The 20012-nt window shown below is 43.8% G+C and overlaps 1 protein-coding gene across 4 annotated transcripts in view; it reads right to left on the bottom strand.

Moving 5' to 3' along the window:
• MSH6 (mutS homolog 6) overlaps positions 1-18424 on the bottom strand; it is a 34485-nt gene extending 16061 nt beyond the window's left edge. For 2 of the 4 annotated variants that reach the window (XM_044428781.1, XM_044428782.1), the window contains exons 1-3: positions 18118-18423; positions 3077-3276; positions 1739-1914 (exon numbers count right to left, since the gene is read on the bottom strand). In XM_044428781.1, coding sequence (XP_044284716.1) covers positions 1739-1914; positions 3077-3276; positions 18118-18311 — 570 coding nt within the window. In that variant the 5' untranslated portion in view covers positions 18312-18423. Of the gene's footprint in view, positions 1-1738; positions 1915-3076; positions 3277-7092; positions 7143-18117 lie in introns of all 4 variants that reach the window. The other 2 variants (XM_044428785.1, XM_044428783.1) reach the window with 2 other exon arrangements.
• Positions 18425-20012: the final 1588 nt, after the last annotated feature.

Here is a 20012-nt window from a genome sequence, read left to right as displayed (position 1 = left end):
CAGATTCATACAGATTCAAACTTGATTTGTCCCAAAAAGATATATGATAGATAATAAATGTTCTGTGATTGAGTCAATTGAATGGGTCAAGAAGAAGTGGCATGCATATTTTTAGATGCAGAGAAACTTAAGGAAAACTCTCTAATATTTAGACTGTGGCTCAAGCTTTCTTAATTGGATTCAAGCAATTTATACTAAACAACATGCTAAGATTTTAATTAATGGTGTATTAACTGGCAGTTTTCAATGGAGAAGGGAACATTCCAAGCATGTCCTTAATCACCTCTTTTACTTATTCTTGTACTGAAAATTTTAGCAAAGAAGATGAGACCTGAAAATTGAAAATTTAAAACAAGTGAAGAAGAATACAAAATGAAATGTTATGCTGATGGCATAGTTTTGACTGTTCTAAATCCACATCAGTCTATGCAGTATATAATAGAGCAAATGGAAAAATTGGATTATATTCAGGCTGTAAGAGATCCATAACAAAAAACAAAAATTATACTAAAATTTGCAACAAAGCAGAAGAGGAAAGCATAAAAAAGATTTCAGGATGTGAAATAACCTCAAACTGTGTTAATCACTTAGGGATAAATATCATGGGACATAATGACACACTATTTCAAGATAATTATCAAATAATGTGGATGAAGATCCAGAACAATTTACAAAAATGGACTAAACTAAAAGTATCATGGTTGGGAAGATTTTCTATTCTAAAAATGAAAGTACTACCTAAATTTAACTTTCTATTTCAGATGATACCAATTGCTACACTGGGAAAAACGGTATAGACTAGCAAAGACAACTAAATATGTCTATTTAGAATGGCAAAAAGCCAAGGATTAGATTTATAATGTGCAAACTCAAGACTAGGTGCTAGTAAGAACTTGGAAGCAAAGAGAAGTTAACTCTATAATAGAAGGGACCCCTCTGGATGCTGCTCACCACCTCACAGCAGAAAAGCTGGAGAGTTCTAAGATTTGGATCCATCACAGTTGCATAGAGAAGGTTAAAGCCTTTGGAGAAGACTCAGACCATGTCAGGCACTTGGTCTGGCCCCAAAAATGATGATAAAGAGGTAGTTAATGACTTAGCAATTGGAGAGGGCAGGTAGAAGTACCCAGAATAAAAGTGGCTATTAAAGGCCTGCATGGATCTTGCCCTGAAGATGAAATTATAAGAGACACCTGTAGACAGTCCAGAAAAGTTGCCTCCTGTGAGGGAAAGTAATCAGTGTAATGTAGAGTAGTTCCCACTAGCCATGAAACTCACTGGGTGACTTTTAATAGACATGGCAACACATACAAAAACATGAGCAACTTAAACCTGCAGTCTCTCCAGGAAGTAACACCAACTAGCCTTTTAGTATCTTGCCAGCCAAACACATTCCTACAAATGAGAGGTATGCCGCTTGTCCTCCTCCCACAAGATGACGGGCCACTTCCATCTGTTATAACATGCTTTTATAGCTGCTTGTTGCTCCTCAGCTTTGAGCTAAGCATAAAAGACAAAATGTGCAAGTTTTTTCCCCTCAAGATTGCTTCCATTTGATCAATGTTCTCCTATAGAGAAGTTGCTTCATAACTATAGCTATAACACTGTCCACTTCTGAATCACGTTTTTCCAAGGCAAAGACAAGCATTCACATATACAAAATTGTGCCCTAAACAGTATGAAAAGGTTCTCTCCCTGTTCTCTCATCACTTTGGAAACAAACCATTAGAAGAATCACCTCCATCTCCTCTTCTTCCTCCTCCTCACTTTCTGAAGGTTTGTCACATACCGCAAGATCAAGTCGCTCACTTTTCTCTTTCCTCAGAGCAGCATCTGCCAGTTCCATTGCTCTCTTAATCTCAGGCTTTGAACTGTAAAACATGCCTCCTCTCTGGGTATCTCTGCCAGTAGAACCTGTAAGACAAGGAAAAAGTTCCCTGTCCTCTGAAACAGGTAAAAATATCCACTCTTGACTGTTATTTCTTCTCCCCCTTCCTCTCCTAGATTCCCAGTCCAATGCCGGCTGGGGGTGGTGTACTGATCACTGCTTTCTACAAATAAAATGTGAACTTTAATCTGAACCTCTGCTAATATTCTTGAGCCCATTTCCCCACTTGAGTCTTAACACAATGCTTAATCCCCTGTATGATTACCAAATGGAAATCCACTTGTGGATCACTGGATTTATGCCACTGTAGTTTGTTAATATACATTTATGTGGCACTTTGGTTAAAACTTATTTACTTACTGTATTTATAATAGTTTATCCCGTAACACAAGATATCCCTATGACTCATCCAATATAAGGCCAAGCCATTGAAGCTTTTTGACCTCAAGGACTTACAGGAAATGACAGAACTGGAATTAGAGCAGGCATATTTCTTGCTTTAACAGCTGCATCCATTTCTCTCACAGCTCTTCAGATGCTTCCAAGAGCATGCCATTTTCCTGTTCAGGTCAGGGACAGACTTGTATAGTCTGTGACAAGTATCAGGTTGCAGTCGATTGCAATTCCTAATTAGATAGCGTAGTTGTTGTCTGCACTGGATGAGGCCTTGCAAGCTGTACTGCAACATGCATATTGATGGCAACAATCTAGAAAAGGGCCTTCTCCACAGTTGTACCCACTGTGCAAAATGTCTTTAGTATGTAGAAGACAGCAATTGTGAAATGTTTTAGGAATGTGTTAAAGACCTATTTTTTCACACAGGCCTTCCCTGAAAGACTGGGCTCCCCAGTTTTTTGATTGATAGTTCTATTTTTAACTTTAAAAATGGAGAGTGGGATTTTTTTGTTTGTTTCTTTCAAACATTTAATTAAGGTATTTGGTATTCTGTTTTTAAGTATTTAACAATGGATATTTTATAGAAAGTTTATGCTGAAAACTGATTTGTGATGTCTTTTTAAATACAGTCAAATGTTCTAAAAATCAATTAAACAAATGGATGTCTCTGCATACTGTATTTTCCGGTGAAGGAATAAACCATTTTCTCCCACCAGCTACTGAGCAAAAGCAGCAGCAATAGCATAAGTACAAGACCACCTACCTTCTACAGTAATTTATCACACCTCTTACCTGTATATGGTCGTATGTATCTAATGCTAACCCAACCCCTCGATGGGTCATCATCAAAAAACTGTACATGGATGCGAGAGGCTCTTCCTCTTCCTCTGAAAAGTGTTCCTTCTGTGGGATGTCTGTACACGAGGCACGGCCACCAAGGGTACCCTTCAAGTTTAGCCCAAACCAAGTCACCAGGTGAAAATTCACAGTCACTACAAGAAGAAAAACAAATTATCCTGCATAGAACTCACTCTTTTTTTTTTTATTTAATTAAAACTTTTCCCTACTGTCCCTTCACAGACGTCTCGGGATGGTTTACAATTTTCAGAGTGCGGAAAGCCAGTTGATGATAGCTACAGACATCACTGTCCAGTAACAATGGTTTTCAAAATAAGAAACCAGATCCAAAATATATGTTATTCCCCAGAAGTCATCTTAACTGTAAAATCTAAGGGGAGATTGCCCAGTAATAACAAAATATAGGGTTATATAAGCATATATAGACAGGTTTTGATAGCTTAGTTTTCAATAGCTCAGGCTATTTGAGCGAGTGCCTTTATATCACCCTGGTCACTGCAGTCTTCATCCGAAGCCCTCCTGCAAGGAGGAGAGCTTTTTTGAGTATAGCACCCCAACTTTGGAACTAGATTCCATTAGAGTTCTGATTGGCATCTACTCTTCTGGCCTTCAGGTGCCAACTAAAGACATACTTGTACCACAGTTATTTTAATTAGGTGAATTCTTAATTTTCGTTGATGTTTTCAATGCCTTCATCTTAATTTTTAGATTATTATATGCTGCCAATGTTTTCAATGCTACATTTTGCTACAACAATAGCTTTTGTCCTATTCCTGGGTTTTACATATATTCTATTTATTATTTTGTTTTGATTTTATTGAACTCTGATAGCTTATTTGTGACTTTGTTACTCTTTTGTAATTATGCATTGTCATGTTGCATTTTGTACTGGTTTTATGTGGTCTACAGATTTGAGATCCTATGGCTAATGGGGCAGCATATACATCAAATAAAGGCAGTTTGCTTACCAGTAACTTGTTCGAGTGGTCACCTGTGCATTCATACATATGGGGTGCTGTGCCTGCACAGTGCCTGTATTCAGTAAGATTCTCTCAGCTAGTAACATTTTTGGAATGAACTCCACTCCTCGACCTCCTTGTATAAATGGGCGGAGACCGCCAATTCGGCCCCAACATAATACATGATAGAAATTAGATTGTATTGCATCCCAGTCGACACCAATGCAGAGCTGGCAGGTGGGTTGTGTGAATGCACAGGTGACTACTTAAAGCAACCTGCCTTTCTTCATTGTGGTCTCTGTGCATCACACATATGGGTGACTAGCAAGCTTACCGGACTGAGGCAGGATGGTATGGTTATTGAAGAACAGACGAAAAGGACAGCATGGCCAAAATAGCAGTCCATTCTAGCCTTTACGCCAAGATGGTAACATCTGATAAAGGTGGACCATGTAGCAGCTTTGCATGAATCCAGTACAGAAATGTCTGCACGTAAGGCTGATGAGCTGGCCATAGCAATGGATGAATGACCTTTTGGAAGCATTGGCAAGGTCTAGTGAGTTGGGATGAAAGCTTTATGGTTTAAACTATCAATTTCCACAAGCGCTAGGGTCCTATCCATGTTCAGAGTACTTGATAAACAGTCACTTGGTTTTTAGAAACAGTTTGTCTCAGGACCAGTACAAAGCAAGTGACCTGTGGACATAGAGACTGTGGAGTGGCTGTTCAATCGCTGTTGACAGTGCTGGGAAATCTGCCAGTAACACAATTATCTTGGTTGAGGTGGAACACTGTTGCCACCTTTGGGAGGGAAGTTGAGTCCAGATGGAAGACCACCTTGTCCTTATGGAAATTCAAATACCTGAGGGGCGCATAGTTCACTCACCCTCCTACCAGGAAGACTGTTTTCCATGACAGCAACCTTAAATCAGCGGAGGCTAACAGTTTGAATGGAGTTTTTGTTAATGCCCACAGAACTCCTGACAGACTCCATGTTAGTACAATCCGATCAGAGAATGTAGGTTTTGAAGTCCTCATAGGAACTGACGTGTCAGTTGGTGTGAGGTACACGGACGAACCCTCTATATGCCCTCTATGGTATGATATGGCTGCAACTTATACCTTGATGGATGAGGGTTTCAGGCCCCCTTGGTAAAGTGAAGGAATTGTAGAATATCTGCGATAGTTGCAGATTCAGGCAATAAGTTGTTACTGGTCACAGGGCTGAATGTAAAATGTACTGAATGTCTGAATGCAAGCTTGTCAGTACCAAACTCAGACTTGGTACTGAGGTTACTGTATTAGCCATGCTGCTAGTTTCAGCATGTGCAAGTCTGAATGTTGGATCCTGCCCTGTTGCTGAGTGAGCAGGGCAGGACTTTCCAGCAGGTAAATGTATGTCCCTTGGGACAGCGGAAACAGGGTCAGAAACCAAGCCTGGCGAGGTCACCACAGAGTGATCAGTACACCAGTGGCGTTGTTCCATCCAATCTTTGCTAACGTCTTCATTACTAATGGTATCAGAGGGAAGCATAAAACGGGCCACTGTTCCATGGAATCATGAATGTATTGCCTACTGAGTTCTGTCTCATCTCTGTTCTGGAACAGTAGGTAGCACACACTCTGTTTTGATAGGTCATGAACAAGTCTATCAAGGGTCTTCCCCACTGATTGAAGAGATGGTGACAAATTTCTCGATCGAGTTCCCATTGTGTCATGGATATGTAGTGGCTCAAGGAATCTGCTTCTTCGTTCTTGATGTCAGCCAGGTGAACTGCTTGTATGTCCATTCCATGGTTCATGCATCAGTTCCATAGATGAAGAGTCAGTTGAGCCACTACATATCCATGTGCTTGAGTTGTTACAGTGTGCATGGGTTCCTGAAGGCCTAAGACCCAGAAGAAAATGAAGAATGAAAAAGCATGATGGGACTGACCAGACTGAGAAAACCGAGAGGCCGGGAGTGGTTGGAGAATGGAACATAACAGTAAGGTAAGCCCTCGCTGTACCATCCAGAGAGAGAATGGAATGTAACGAGAGTGTGTGTGTTCAAGATAAAGACCAGCATGTTCTGTATCAGCTCTGCTCAGAAGAGTTCACTGTTTGATCCAGTTGGACCAAGCTGATAGCGTCAACTTTAAGCTATAAAATGATTGGGATTTCCAGCTCCTGTGTGCCAGAACAGCACTACAACTGGTCACCCAGAGTCTCGATGGATCACCAAGAGTATGAGTGTTGCATGAATGTGTGAATGAGGCCTCTTGATATAGTTGCTGATGATTGCTGAACTTGTATTCTTATACTTCTGTATTCTTTATATCATAGAATAAATGTTACATGCATAGTGTTTAAAACCAGATCTGGCATTCAGTCTCTTTGATAAGGGTTTTCCTTGGAAACCTGATAGTCTCCTCTTTATTTAATCAAGGACCGCTTTATTACAGTCAGTCTCAGTTGGGCAAGTGAGGTCGTGAAGAGGATCTTGGCAATGGGCTTGGCATGTTGCAAGGAGATGGTCTTGGTGTTGTCTGTACTGAAGGAGGATGGAACGAAGGCTTGCTCAGTACTGACGTGCCTTGTTCCACTGCAGATTGCTGTAGAACATCCTTCCATGCTATATCAGAATGGTGTTTTTCTTCTCCTGGTTCTCCTTTCTGGGATGTTTTTCTTTAGCGGTCCTTTTTTGTCTCAAGATGCTTCCTTTCCTCCTTGTGTTTTTAGGAGACTGAGACCACCCCGAGCGCTCTTTAGCAGACTCAGAGCTCTCACCATGTTTGGCATGCTGAAGGACCAGCAGACTGAGCTGTGGTAGCCTCTCTCATTGTGATCAAGAGCTCTATCCTAGAGCTCTTTCTTGAGGCAATTTCATGGTTCTTGCAAGCCTGTTTGGTGAAGGCTTGACAACGGACAAAATTGTCCATGCAATGTCCTTCACCCAGACAGAGCAAATGTGTGTCTGTAGACGGCATTTTCGTTCCGTACTGAGCATACCTTCTAAAAGCAGAACACTGTGCCATCGAGGGAGAGTAAGAAAGCATAGCCTAGAAAAGAAAAAATGCTAAGATGAGTTTTATTTTTAGGGGAGGAATATGTGAGGGAAAGGGGGAAAACGAAGGGATTGTGAAGGGGGGTTTTGAGTTTGTGGAAGGTTTAAAGTTTCAAAATTAAATAAGAAAGGTTTGTGAGGGAAATCGAACATAGTAAGAGAACCCAAGGCACAGTGAACAGTGGTCAAAAGCAGACTGGTGATAGGATGGGGACTCTGCTCATTTATACGAGGAGGTGGGTGAGAGCATTCCTGCCAAAAATGTTACTGGCTGAATCTTCCCGAATACAGGCACTGCACAGGCACAGCATTCATGTGTGTGATGTACAGAGACCACGACGAAGAAATAAATAATCTGGTTCTTGTGTACCCCCCCCCCAAAAAGGATTTCATTAAAAAATCATTTTATTTATTTATAACTTTTGTACACCATCCCCCATACAAGGCATCTTTTATTTTTAAATAAAATGCTTTTGAGGGGAAATTAGTTTTCTATTTAAGATACATTAGAGTTGAAAGGTTATTCACCATGAAATAAGGATTAGTTTTTAATTATGTAGCACAAGGCTGTATATTCATGCAATGCTATTTTTTTGGTAAATCAATTCCTGTCTTGAGGCCGAAGCACTCCTCCTAATCACTCACACAGGAACAGGCAATAAAGGTTTAAAGCCTTTTATTCTAAACAACTTCAAAGATATGCAGGCAATGAATAATACAGACACTGTTAATGGCAGTTCTAAACAACACAGATGCCCCCTCCTTTCTGACCTATCTCAGATTTATGATGCACTCTTCACCCAATGGGAATGCCCCTCCCCAAGAGGGCTAGATAACCTCCTCTCCCTCCTTCTTTGACTTTGCCTCTTCTAATTGCTTCAGACACCAAAGTCTTCTCCTCAGCTGGGCATTCTCCATGGCGTCCCACAGCAGCATTATCTCCCTGATGAATGCTGTCTCCTGGCTGAAGAAAAACTTCGTCAAAGCCAGGTGGTGGGGTGGGGTGGGGGGTTGTGCCATGGGCACCAAGTAGAAATCTTCTTGCTCTAAGGCCTGACTCTCACTGGGAGCTTCTTGCTCTCTTACACGTGCGAACGACTCCTCTGAGTCATTAGGAACGACAATTCCATTGATCCATTCACATCATGCTCTTTATTTTTATTTTTTTTATTTATTTTTCGATTTATATCCTGCCTTTTTCCTACAAAGGGCTCAAGGCAGCTTACATCTCCTCCTCCATCTTATCCCCACAACAACAACCCTGTGAGGTAGGTTGGGCTGAGAGTCTGTGACTGGCCCAAAGTCACCCAGTTGGCTTCGTGGCTGAGCGATTGGGCAGTTTTTCTATCTAGAAGATATTATCACAAATGCTTGGTTTTACAGTTTTCAAAACTGCGAACGTATGCCTGCGGAGATCACATGCCTCTTTGTCACAGCAAAAATGTTATAAAATACTTTATTTTATTTATTTATTAAAACATTTCTATGCCGCCCCATTCGCCGAAGCCTCGGGGCGGCTCACAACATGAAGTAAAATACAAAAATAACAATATAAAAATAACAATATAAAATAAATAACAATATAAAAAAAGTCGCCCTGGCCAGATAAAATAAGCAAATACTGTTAACAATTAAAACGACGCTTAAATAAAAAGGTCTTCGCCTGGCGCCGAAAAACAAATAACGACGGCGCCAGGTGGACCTCTCTGGGGAGCGCATTCCATAGATTGGGCGCCACCGCAGAGAAAGCCCTCCTCCGAGTACCTACCCTCCTAATTTCTTTCACGGAGGGTTCCCGGAGAAGGGCCTCTCCCGCAGATCTCAAGGGGCGGGCGGGCATATATGGATGTAAGCGCTCCTTCAGGTAACCAGGACCCAAGCCGTTTAGGGCTTTATAGGTCATCTCCAACACCTTCAATGGGAAGCCAGTGAAGCTGATGGAGGATTGGAGTCATGTGAACATAACACCCCGTCATCAGCAACCTGGCAGCTCTATTCTGAACCAATTGAAGTATTCGGACCGTCTTCAAGGGAAGCCCCACGTAAAGCGCGTTACAGAAGTCAAGACGGGAAGTCACCAACGCGTGTGTCACTGTCGCCAGGCAGTCGTACTCCAGGTAGGGGCGCAGCTGATGAATCAGCCGAAGCTGAAGGAAAGCGCTCCTCGCCACCGCTGTCACCTGAGCTTCCAATGAAAGCTCCGGGTCGAGGAGCACTCCCAAGCTGCAAACCTTGTCCCTAAGAGGGAGTGCAACCCCATTCAGGACTAGGTTAAATCCACCCTCTCCAAAGCCCGATCCGCCAACCAACAGGACCTCCATCTTGTCTGGATTGAGCTTCAGTTTATTGGCCCTCATCCAGCCCATTACCTTGGCCAGGCACCGGTTCAGTACAGCCACTGCCTCACCTGGATTGGTGGAAAACGAGAGGGAGAGCTGGGTATCATCAGTATACTGATGATTCTGCAGCCCACACCTCCTGATGACCTCTCCCAGCGGTTTCATGTAGATGTTAAACAGCAAAGGGGACAAAATGGACCCCTGCGGTACTCCATGGCATAGCTGCCATGGTGCAGAGCCATAGTCCCCCAGCACCACCTTCTGGAATCGGCCATTGAGATAGGAGCGGACCCACTGCAAAGCAGTGCCTCCAACCCCCAATCCCGCTAGCCTATCCAGAAGGATACCATGGTCGATGGTATCGAAAGCCGCTGAGAGGTCCAGGAGAACCAACAGGAATGCACTCCCCCTGTCCTTCTCCCTGCACAGGTCATCGTACAGGGCGACCAAGGCAGATTCAGTACCGTACCCGGGTCTGAAGCCGGACTGAAATGGGTCTAGATAATCAGTTTCATCCAAGGGAGCTTAGAGTTGTCCCGCCACCACCTGCTCTAACACCTTGCCCAGAAACGGGATGTTGGCCACTGGTCTATAGTTAGTGGCCATCTCTGGATCCAGTGACGCTTTCTTCAGGACCGGTCGGACTACCGCCTCCTTTAAAGGGGCAGGCACCCGACCCTCCCTCAGAGAAGCGTTAGCCACTTCCAAAATCCAGATCCCAATCCCGTGCTTGGAATTACTTATTAACCAAGACGGGCAAAGGTCCAATAGACAAGTGGTGGGACGTACTCGTCCAAGCACCTTGTCCACATCATCGGGCCACAATAACTGAAATTCATCCAATAATTCTGGACCAGACGGCAGCATTGGTGTCTCCCCAGAAACCTCTGATTCACTAGTGGTGTCCAGCTCGTGATGAATCTGAGCGATTTTCTCCCTGAAATGCATGGCAAAGTCGTCACAGCAGGCCTTTGAGGGTGGAACCCGATCTTCCTTAGGACCTGGACGAACCAGGCCTTGCACCACTCAAAAAAGCTCCGCCAGACGGCATTGTGAGGAGGCAACGGAAGCGGAAAAAAACCTCTTTTTCGCCGCCCTCACCGCCACAGCATAGGCCCGATAGTGGGCTCTCAAGTGTGTCCGGTCAGATTCATCCCGTGATCTCCTCCACCTACGCTCTAGCCGTCTCCCAACCTGCTTCATCACCCGCAATTCAGGTGTATACCAAGGGGAAGAGCGGGCTCTGCCCGGTGGGAGAGGATGCTTAGGAGCGATCGTGTCCACAGCCCTGGTCATCTCCTCTGGTCATTTATAAATAGAATATAAAGGGTTGAGAAAAAGATCTTAATCCCATTTTTCCTTTGCAAATCTATGTACACAGATTACCTCTTAAGTGCCAAGTTTCAAAAAATTAACTGAATAAAAGATTGTTGAGAGTGGAACAGATATTCACAAGAAGTTAAGTGTAAGGAGGGAGGAGCAAGAAGTACAGATGAAAGTGAAACCTTTTGAGCAAAACACTCCACAAACCTTTGAATCTTTTCGTGTATAACCTGAGGGTTATCATATTATTCCTTCCCTGAAGGAGAAAATGTTTAATGGTAGCAGGCTGTAAAAGAGACCCAGCGTGGGAATATTTTCATAAAGTTCCTCTACCTACAGGTAAGGCAGGCATGTGTGCAAATTATGTAGAAAACCACGCTTTAAATTTAGTTTTAATGACAAATAATTTAAATTGCAATTAAATTGATTTGATTCATATCAAATCCATCCTGATGTTAGGCAGCAATCTACTTTGCTGAGCTGATGTTCTGCCCAAGCAACCTTTTGTTTATCCCTACAATGTTGCAACCTAGGGCAACCCCCTTCCTCCCACAACAGCCCTGAGACATGTATTTCTGATAGTAGCTAACTTTTGTTTAATTGTTCAGAGGGGCATTCTGGGGCGGGGGGGGGGGGAGAAGAGCAAGTTTCTAGTACATGTCTTTCAAGGATGAATAGGTATGGTCCTAACCTGATTATGAACAATTAACTATGCACAGTTTTTTCTGTTTTCTATTTTAAACTCTTACAAAACAAGTTAGTTTACATTATCGAAAAACTTTTTCATGCTTTTACCCATTCAATACCTTTTCACCTGACAAACTTCAGTTAACATGTCCACTGTAGCAGTCTTTCAACGAACCTTAAAAAGTCATTCTATACAACAATAATTTCATTTATACTTCCTCTACACCAGATAGCTTCCTTAAATGTTTCCTAGTTCCATATATGTTAAAAGGTATTATTTGCACTTGAGTATCTTCATCTAAACCAGGGATCCTCAAATTACAGTCCACAGGCCAGATACGGCCCGCCAAGGTCATTTACCCAGCCTGCCTCAGAGCTTCAGGACTTGTTTGGCGAAAACGATCTCCGAAAGCTCTGAGCCGGTGCAGGTGTACTTTCAAACTCTTTCAGTTTCGGGGGCTAGAAGAGAGCTGGTGCAAGTGCCAAATTGTAACAGCTCCCTTCAACTGCACACATGCCAGCTCTGCTAGCTCTGGCTAGCTTCTGCTGCTGTGCAAGTCTTGCCAGCATGAATTGCGCACATGCCAGCTCTTTCCCCTAACGCACGCATGTGCTGGTTCTGAATACAGAGTGGGAATATGGAGCAGGAATACAGAAGAGAGGAGGGCGATGAGAAGAGAGACGAAGACACTAAAAAAAGGTAAGAAAAATATAACTTTTAAAATATATTTTAACTATATAATACTTTTATTAATGAATATTTCTGTCAGATTTAATTTATTTCCTAAATACAGCAGTACATTGGTTCACAGACTTAATTCTTTCCATGATTCTGGTCGTGAACTGAACTGGTTGCGAAATGAATCAAATTTCCCCGCAACGTTCAATGTAATAAGGATAATCCAGGTTTGGTTTTTTTAACCACAAAAATATGAGCCACGTCCCCAGGCTGTGGGCCAAGCAGTGGTTGCCTCGCCGTGCCTGGGGGCAGATGGGCTGAGGCAGAGTGGGACCAAGGACTTCTCAGAACAAGCTGCCGCCATGCTTCTTCCCTCCACGGCGGGGAGGTGGGAGGCGCTCCACTTGGCCAGCCATGGCCCCATCCCTTGCCTCGTGGAAAGCAGCCATTACCTCCCTCCTCGCGGCCTTCTCCCAGCCGGGGGAGCCGCTCCAAGCTCGCCTCTCGGGCCTCCCCCTCCCAGAGCTGGACAAGTGGACCTCCCTCCAGCTTGGAAGCAGGGCGGCAGCGAGGAGCCGGGAAGGCCTCAACCAAGGTGAGTGCGCCCTCATGGCTCCCCCTCGTGTCGTGCTCTCCCTTTCAGCGGGTGGCATGGCATCATCTTGGGCTTCTGCTGCAGCCCAAGCAAGTGGAGGAAACATTTTTAAATTAAAAAACACAGGTTTAAAAAAAGAGAGAAACTCACTGAATACCCCCTAAGACCTGCAACCCGAGTCCATCTTTACAAACTACACTGGTACCTTGGCTCAAGAACTTAATCAGTTGCAGGACTCTGGTTGTGACCCAAATTGGTTGTGAGCCAAGTTAAATTTCCCCATAAGGTTCAATGTAACTAAGGTTAATCCATTCTGTAACTATTTTTTAATCAGAAAAATGTGAAACAAAGTGACAAAGAACAAAGATTGCAGTCATCTCCTCCCCTACCCTGAGCATGAACGTGGCCATGTCTCCGCCCCCCCAGCACGACTGCAATTTAGCCCATCATCCCTGCACGTGCCTGTCATCCCAACACCTTGCGAGCGGGGGGGAGATGGCCAAGATCACAGTTGCACTCGTGCAGGAAAGACAGGCGCAATCTCGGTCATCTCCCACTGCTCCCAGCACGATCACGGCCATCTCCCAACTTGGGGGGGGGGGGGGAGATAGCCATGATCATGGTCACCACCCAACGTGGAGGTTGTGACCAGATTCAAAACTTTTATAAAATTTTTATTTGCAACATGATTTGGTCGTGAACTGAGGCATCTGTGAGCCAAGGTACCACTGTATATGCAGAGACATAATTTGTAGAGATGGACTTGGGCTGCAGGACCTAGTGGATATTCAGTGAGTTTCTTTTTTTAAAGCTGTTTTATATTTTTTAATAAAAATATATTTTTTAGCAGATTCAGAAGTTGCTCCCCTCCATCTCTCCTCCTAATTTTTGCTCATGAAAAACTGCAATGCAAATTTTGATGCAGGATGCCACACATCATGTATTTCTATGGGTGTGCACTGATGTTAGTGCAGATTTATTACTGTCACTTGTTTGCTACTGGAGGTGGTTAAAACAGATGGTGTGGAGGCAACAGATCACTTCATCACCGCCTGTGCATTGCTTTTCAAAAAGTAATCCCCTGTGGATCACACTACCACGTATGTAAATGAGCTCTGTGCTCATGATGAGCTCATGATTGCTCTGCAGAAATGGTCCTAATCATATCAATATTATACTCAATGTTTTGCTGTGGACACATTTCAGGGGTGTCACCATCTCATTAACCAAAAGTGGGCCCGTATTTCCCATTGAAATACTAATAAGTTTATGTTGATTGAAATTGTTCTTCATTTTAAATATTGTATTTTTCTCCTTTTTTGCGCTACAAATAAGATATGTGCAGTGTGCATGGGAATTTGTTCATTTTTTTAAAACTATAGTCCCCCCCCAATAGTCTGAGGGACAGTGAACTGGCCCCGTTTAAAAAGTTTGAGGACCCCTGATCTAAACACTCCATTTATACCAGCAAGTAGCTGAAACATATTGAATGCCTTCAATGCAATTATCTTGCTAAGATGTTGTCAAATTGCAGCACCAAACAGAATGTTCTTTGCTGTTTTGACTATTTCAACATACAGGTGACATTTACCCACCCATCTGTGTCTTAATTATTTTTATTAGGTAGCAAAGAGCTGTTTTGGGTTCTGTCTCCTAACACATGCATCTCAAGTCCCATTTAGTGGCCACAATGGGCACAGACACCCCATTGTTCTCCAGTAACTACATTTTGTGTTGTTCAGTTTTGATTTCTTCCAACCTTTCTGTGTCCACTGAATCCACCACAAACAGAATGCATTGTGTATAGAACTTTCAGGGTGCTATAGCTTCTCCTCAATTCCAACAGCCCAGAAATGGAAGGTCTTGTTGGCCAGCATTAATGCATTCTGAAACCTCTGGTGGGGACAGTACTAATGAACTTGTTCAATTATCATGGGTTGGAGTATTGCTAGCATAATTAAGCCCCTGTATCATAATGTGGAAGCACTGGAAGAAATGCTCAACTTATTCAGCTTCTGTTTTTGCTCCAACAATCCACTTCCTCTCACAGAGGAGACCCCTGAGCTGAAGAGATGACCTCACCACAAGCTGCCTATCATGCATGCTGCTGGTCTCAGGCTCCTGGTTAAGGTCATTCCTGCAGCCAACTCTGTAAATGTCACCCTGAGCAGCCATTATCTTCCATTGTAAATAGAGAAATGGAAAGACCAGGCACATTCACCCAACTTTACCTCAGAAAGACAGGAAATAAAGGCAAGTAGCATAGGGTGGAAGAGCTGGTTTCTGCTGTAAACCTCCAGTATCTTGCCTTATACCTTCTGTGAAGTAGAGTATCAGAACTGAATCTATCAATCCACATGATCACTTGTGTCCCAGCAACCCCAGTCAAAAGTAGACAATAACATTCCAAATACAGCCTTAACAACTTTTGACAACATTCTGCACAACTGAGCACAGTGCACCCCATAACAAAAAACCCTTAACCTGCACCACCAGGGTTATATCACTAACCTTCAAACCACTATTTTAAAAACCTTCCTTAGTCACCTTTTATTGTAAGCAAGGTTGCTGCACAGAACCTCCATCCATATGCCTTTTTCTCCATTTTTAATCTTAACAATCAGTGAGGATTGTTTTTTTAGGAAAACTTGAATCTTTCTAGGGTAATTTACATTGGGTTACTGCCATCAGAATTTTTTCTGTTGCAGTACAGAGTGATCTAATTTAGCACATTTATTTTACTTATATTTAGTAAACAACAAAGCTAACTATCCCAAAGTATCCCATGTTCTTTTTTTCATCCTAATGCATCATAAGCTGCTGACCCAAGATCAGGGAGGGGAAAAATAAAGCACATTTAATGTGATTTCAGTACACTATGAAGTCATCTTTATTGGAATACTTGCCAAATTTAAAGGTAAGCAGGGAAAAAAAACTATTTTGAAAACTGTTCCCACTAATTCACTATTTCCCAACTTGATGCCCTCAAGACGTTTTGGACTGCAGTATCCAGGATTCCCTAGTCAGTATTTCCTGAAAGCATAGAATTGCAAAGGGCACCAGTTTGGGGAAAGCTACACTAAATAAGTTTAGCAACAATGCCACCTAGTTCCATATCACTTGTAAGCGATATATGTATTCTTGTACATACCTAACAGGGGTAATCACTTTAAAAAATGTACTCACAACTTTGAAACAGTCTCAGTTAATTTTAAAGAACATATAAAATGGATATTTTTCCACAGAAAAATAAAGTATTAGAACATGTTCTACCCCGTATCACTGTAGAAAATAAGTTGGATCTCCATCAGGTGCAAATGATACAGGACAGGGAGTGGGGATCAACCTAGTACCAGACCACAGCTGCCTGGCAAGTTACCTAACCAAGAGTTTAGTTTCCTGGAATGTGAAATAGAAGGGTGAAGATGATACCTTCCTACTTCTTCAAGTTCATGTGTGCTTGTTCTGCACATGAACCTAACTGATCAAAGAGCAGCTACAAGGACTAACTTTCTGCAGATATTTCTTCTCATAGTAAGAAACAAGGAAAACCATGGAGTCACTCTTGGTCTTAGAGAATGTTCTGAATGTTAACAGCAACAATGAGACAAAAGTGCTATCCTGCTTTTTATTTATTTTTTCCAGACTTCTTGTTGGGCAAAGAGTCTAAACCCATACTAAGCATTTTAAAAAAGGATAAAATAAACTTTATTCAAAATGATATATAATGTAAACACTGTGACAATAGGGCACAGAGAGGGAGAAGGAGAAATTAGGAAAACATGTTTTTGTTTCCAACCCAGTTTTCAGAAAAAGAATTCCAAGCAGCACCCAATGTAAGTCTTCATTTTTGTTTAATCGCCAAAGACTCCTCTCACCCAACCTCATGTTGGCTGTATCTTCAGAGAATGAAAAGGGTAAAAATGAGGAAATGAGAAAAATTAGGAAAATTTATTTTTATATCCTGCTACACTGCAAACACTTTCCAAACATCTATTTCCATATGGCAGGGTTTTTTTAGAACTGGAAGTTCTACATATTCAGCTTGGCTGTGCCTTGGTTAGATGATGGCAAACAAGCAAAACTCCCAAATAATCCAAAAATCTAACTGCCCAATCACTATCTTTGCCCTGTCCATACACACAATGAAATCATTACTCCTTTGCTACAGGTATGCAGTTCTGTTGGGACACATTTCTTCCTTCTAAGCTATTGCCTATTCATTTAGTTTATGTCTCAATTTATGTAATCTATTTATAAAACTACTAAACAATAACTACTGTAAACCATACTGTTTATCTCAACATTTATACTAATACTTCTTAGATTTGAATAATCAATGTTCATTCAGATTGCATTTAATTTATTTACTCGAGTCACTAAACTTTCAACTTGAGCCAAGCTGTGTGCGCTCAGGAGCAGGCTCTTTCAGTATGCAAAGGAAACATTCCCCTTAGGGCTGCAATTCACTAACCAAGAAAACCTATTGCATTTAAAGGTTTTTGTTTTAAAGTGAATACACCAAACTGCGCATTTATTCTTTTATTTAAAGTAAATGTTATCCCACTCCCAGGATCTCGGACCGCCCACAAAAAACAAGGCAGTCCTTGCGCTCAGGCGTACCCTCTAAAAAAGGCATCAAAACACGAAGAAAAAGGAATGGGAAGGAAATATAAAAAACAAGGAAAACACAACTGTCTTCCAACAGCCCGAAAGGCTGGCGATCCCCAGCTACGCGCTATTTATACGGCTGGACTCGGGGGGAAAAAGTCCCACCCAATCCAATAGGGTTTGCTCCAAGGCAAGCGTCCGTAAGGAATGAGGCCTGCAGCTTGGCCTGCTGAACGCTTGCCGAGCAGAAAGCCCCCTCCCCATTTGCTGGGGGGTTCCCTATCCCTGCTCATCCGAGGTTTAAGGTCCCACAAGTACCCAAAAGCGACGAAGGTGATCCCCACCCGAAGAGAGGGCAAGACGTCTTCGAGGAGGGCCTAGTAAATCAGCGACCATCTACCGCAAGCCTCCTCCCCTTCAGTCTGCCCCAACCCCGCCTCCTCCAGCCACTCATACACCGAGCCGAACTCGCTTCTCTCCCGGTTTGCTTGTGTCCGTCCTTCATGCTGTCCATAAACACTTCACCTCAAGAACCGTCCCTCCTCCACGTTTCTCGCCATGCAAGCGCGTCTGAGCCGGGTTCCCTCTCCGGGAAGCCGCTCAAGGCCTACAGAGCAAATGCGAGGCCACCCAACCCCGTCGCAGAGAAGGCCCGATGCGATGGCGGCGGCGGCAGGCCCCCCGCCTCCCTCTCCCTCTCCCTCCCGCGGCGCTGCGGTCGCGCACAACGGCTTACCAATCGGTCGGCGGCGCCCTGGTTCTGCCGCGGGTGCTGCCGCGAGCTCGGCTCGAGGCCCTCGGAGGTCCCTCGAGATCGCTAGGGGGGCTGCCGCCGCTGCTGCTGCTGCCGCCGCCGCCGCCGCCGTCGTCGTCGTCCTCCACCTTCGCCGACTTGGGGAAAAAGCTGAGCAGGCTGCTTTGGCGGGACATGGCGATGGCTGCTGAGGGGAAAAAGGAGCCGCCGCCTCAAGCGCGACGAGAAACCCGTTTCGCTGCCCAGCTCCCGCTCGACGAGCAGCGCGCGAAAGGTGCGTCCCCGCCCAGCGCGGCCCGGAGGAGGCGGGGAGAGGGGGAGGCACTCCCCGCGCGGGCCTCGGCGGCGAGCGAGAGAGCGGTTTGCCCTCACGTGGCGGAGACAAACAGTCGAGTCTCCGCCCGCCGCCACGGCTGCCCGCCAACAAGGCCCGTCACAGGCAGCCCGCCCTTCCCCGGAAGGGTGTTGTGCGGGGGCGGGGAGGCGGCCTCGCGGCAGTATTCCGCGCGGGAAACGAGGCCTGAGGCCTCCTCATGGCCCTTGTGAGGCGCTGCCGGGCGCGCCTGAGGGTCTCTTGCTGCGGTCCATGCATCCGAGTATTTTACGTGGGGAGAGGCGGTACTGCGGGCGCTACTGCCTTAGGCCTCTACATTGCTCTTCTTTGTTGTCCAAATATTGACTGGTTTGTGACCTTCCATGCTGTTGCCCAATGAAAGCAGGACAGGTGGTGTGAAGGTCTAAATTTATTATGCAAAATAAACGGCACCAGTGAGGCGCTACTTGGCCCGCCTAAGGGAGTTTCAGGCCCCGGTTCCAGGGAGGAAAGGGAATGCGTGGCCTTCTAGATGTGGCTCAGCTGCAGCTTCTATCATGAGCGTTGGCCGGGCTGGCTAGGGCTGATGGGAACTGCAGTCCACTATAAAATGTTAATTAACAAGTAAGGAGAAGCCCCATAGGTTCAGTGGGAGAACACAAACCTTGCAGACTAGTGGCCTCAGATTCAAAATGGCTGTTTCCAGATGAGGCTGGAGGAGACCTTGACCTGAAAGCTCAGGGAGCCATTGCAATTGGCATAGACCAGCGTGTATGGTTGCAGGTTGTGGTTGCCACCAAGTGTAGATGATGCACAGCTTCCTAATTGTAAGAAACCTTCTGTGTGGTGATAGATAATTGAATATAATAAAAACAGATGCTACTTATGCAGGTGCATGCATAAGAGCCAGAAAAAAAGACTTGTTTTGCTGCTGGGATCCAAGACGGGGACCCAGGAGAGTTCAGATAAATCATATGTTGTCAAGGTTTTTTGGTTTTTTTAGGAAAATAATATAAATTCCACTGAGTACAATACCCTGTCATACAAAGAAAGCTTTACAGTGGAGAGCTGATGGTTAACTTGCGGATTTTGATTTGAGAAAGGGATAATTGTCTAGAAATTCCAAATTTCAGGTGACCCAAGTATTTAACCTGAGGTCTCTTCACGTGGTTTATGTCCTTCTAGGGCTAGAAGAAATGTGATAGAATTAATTTTACAAGCTTCAAGAGATTGTGAAACCAACAATTTGTCTATAAATTAAACAAATACATTGTTTTAAACTTTATTGTTTAAATATTGTTTCAAAATGTGGGAAAATGAACAGGGGCTTTCATAATAACCCAAAAAGTGCTGTCTCCTCTCAAAGATGAAGATGTAAAAGAACCTCTCTTGGGATGGATAGAGATAGAAAAGAAACCTGAATAAAAGTGAACAACTGTAAAATACATTACAGTAGGTTGAATGTAAAACAAGTTGGTGGCTGGATTTGGAACAACTGGGGAAAAAAGGAAAATTGCTGAGTTGACTATTTGGAGAGCTTGAACACAGTGCTATTCCTTCTCCT

The sequence above is a fragment of the Varanus komodoensis genome, unplaced genomic scaffold (genome assembly GCF_004798865.1).
Source record: "Varanus komodoensis strain SLA01 unplaced genomic scaffold, ASM479886v1 scaffold2, whole genome shotgun sequence".
Taxonomy (NCBI): Eukaryota; Metazoa; Chordata; class Lepidosauria; order Squamata; family Varanidae; genus Varanus; species Varanus komodoensis.
Note: the sequence above shows the minus strand (reverse complement) of the source record. Positions and strands in the feature narration are given on the sequence as shown.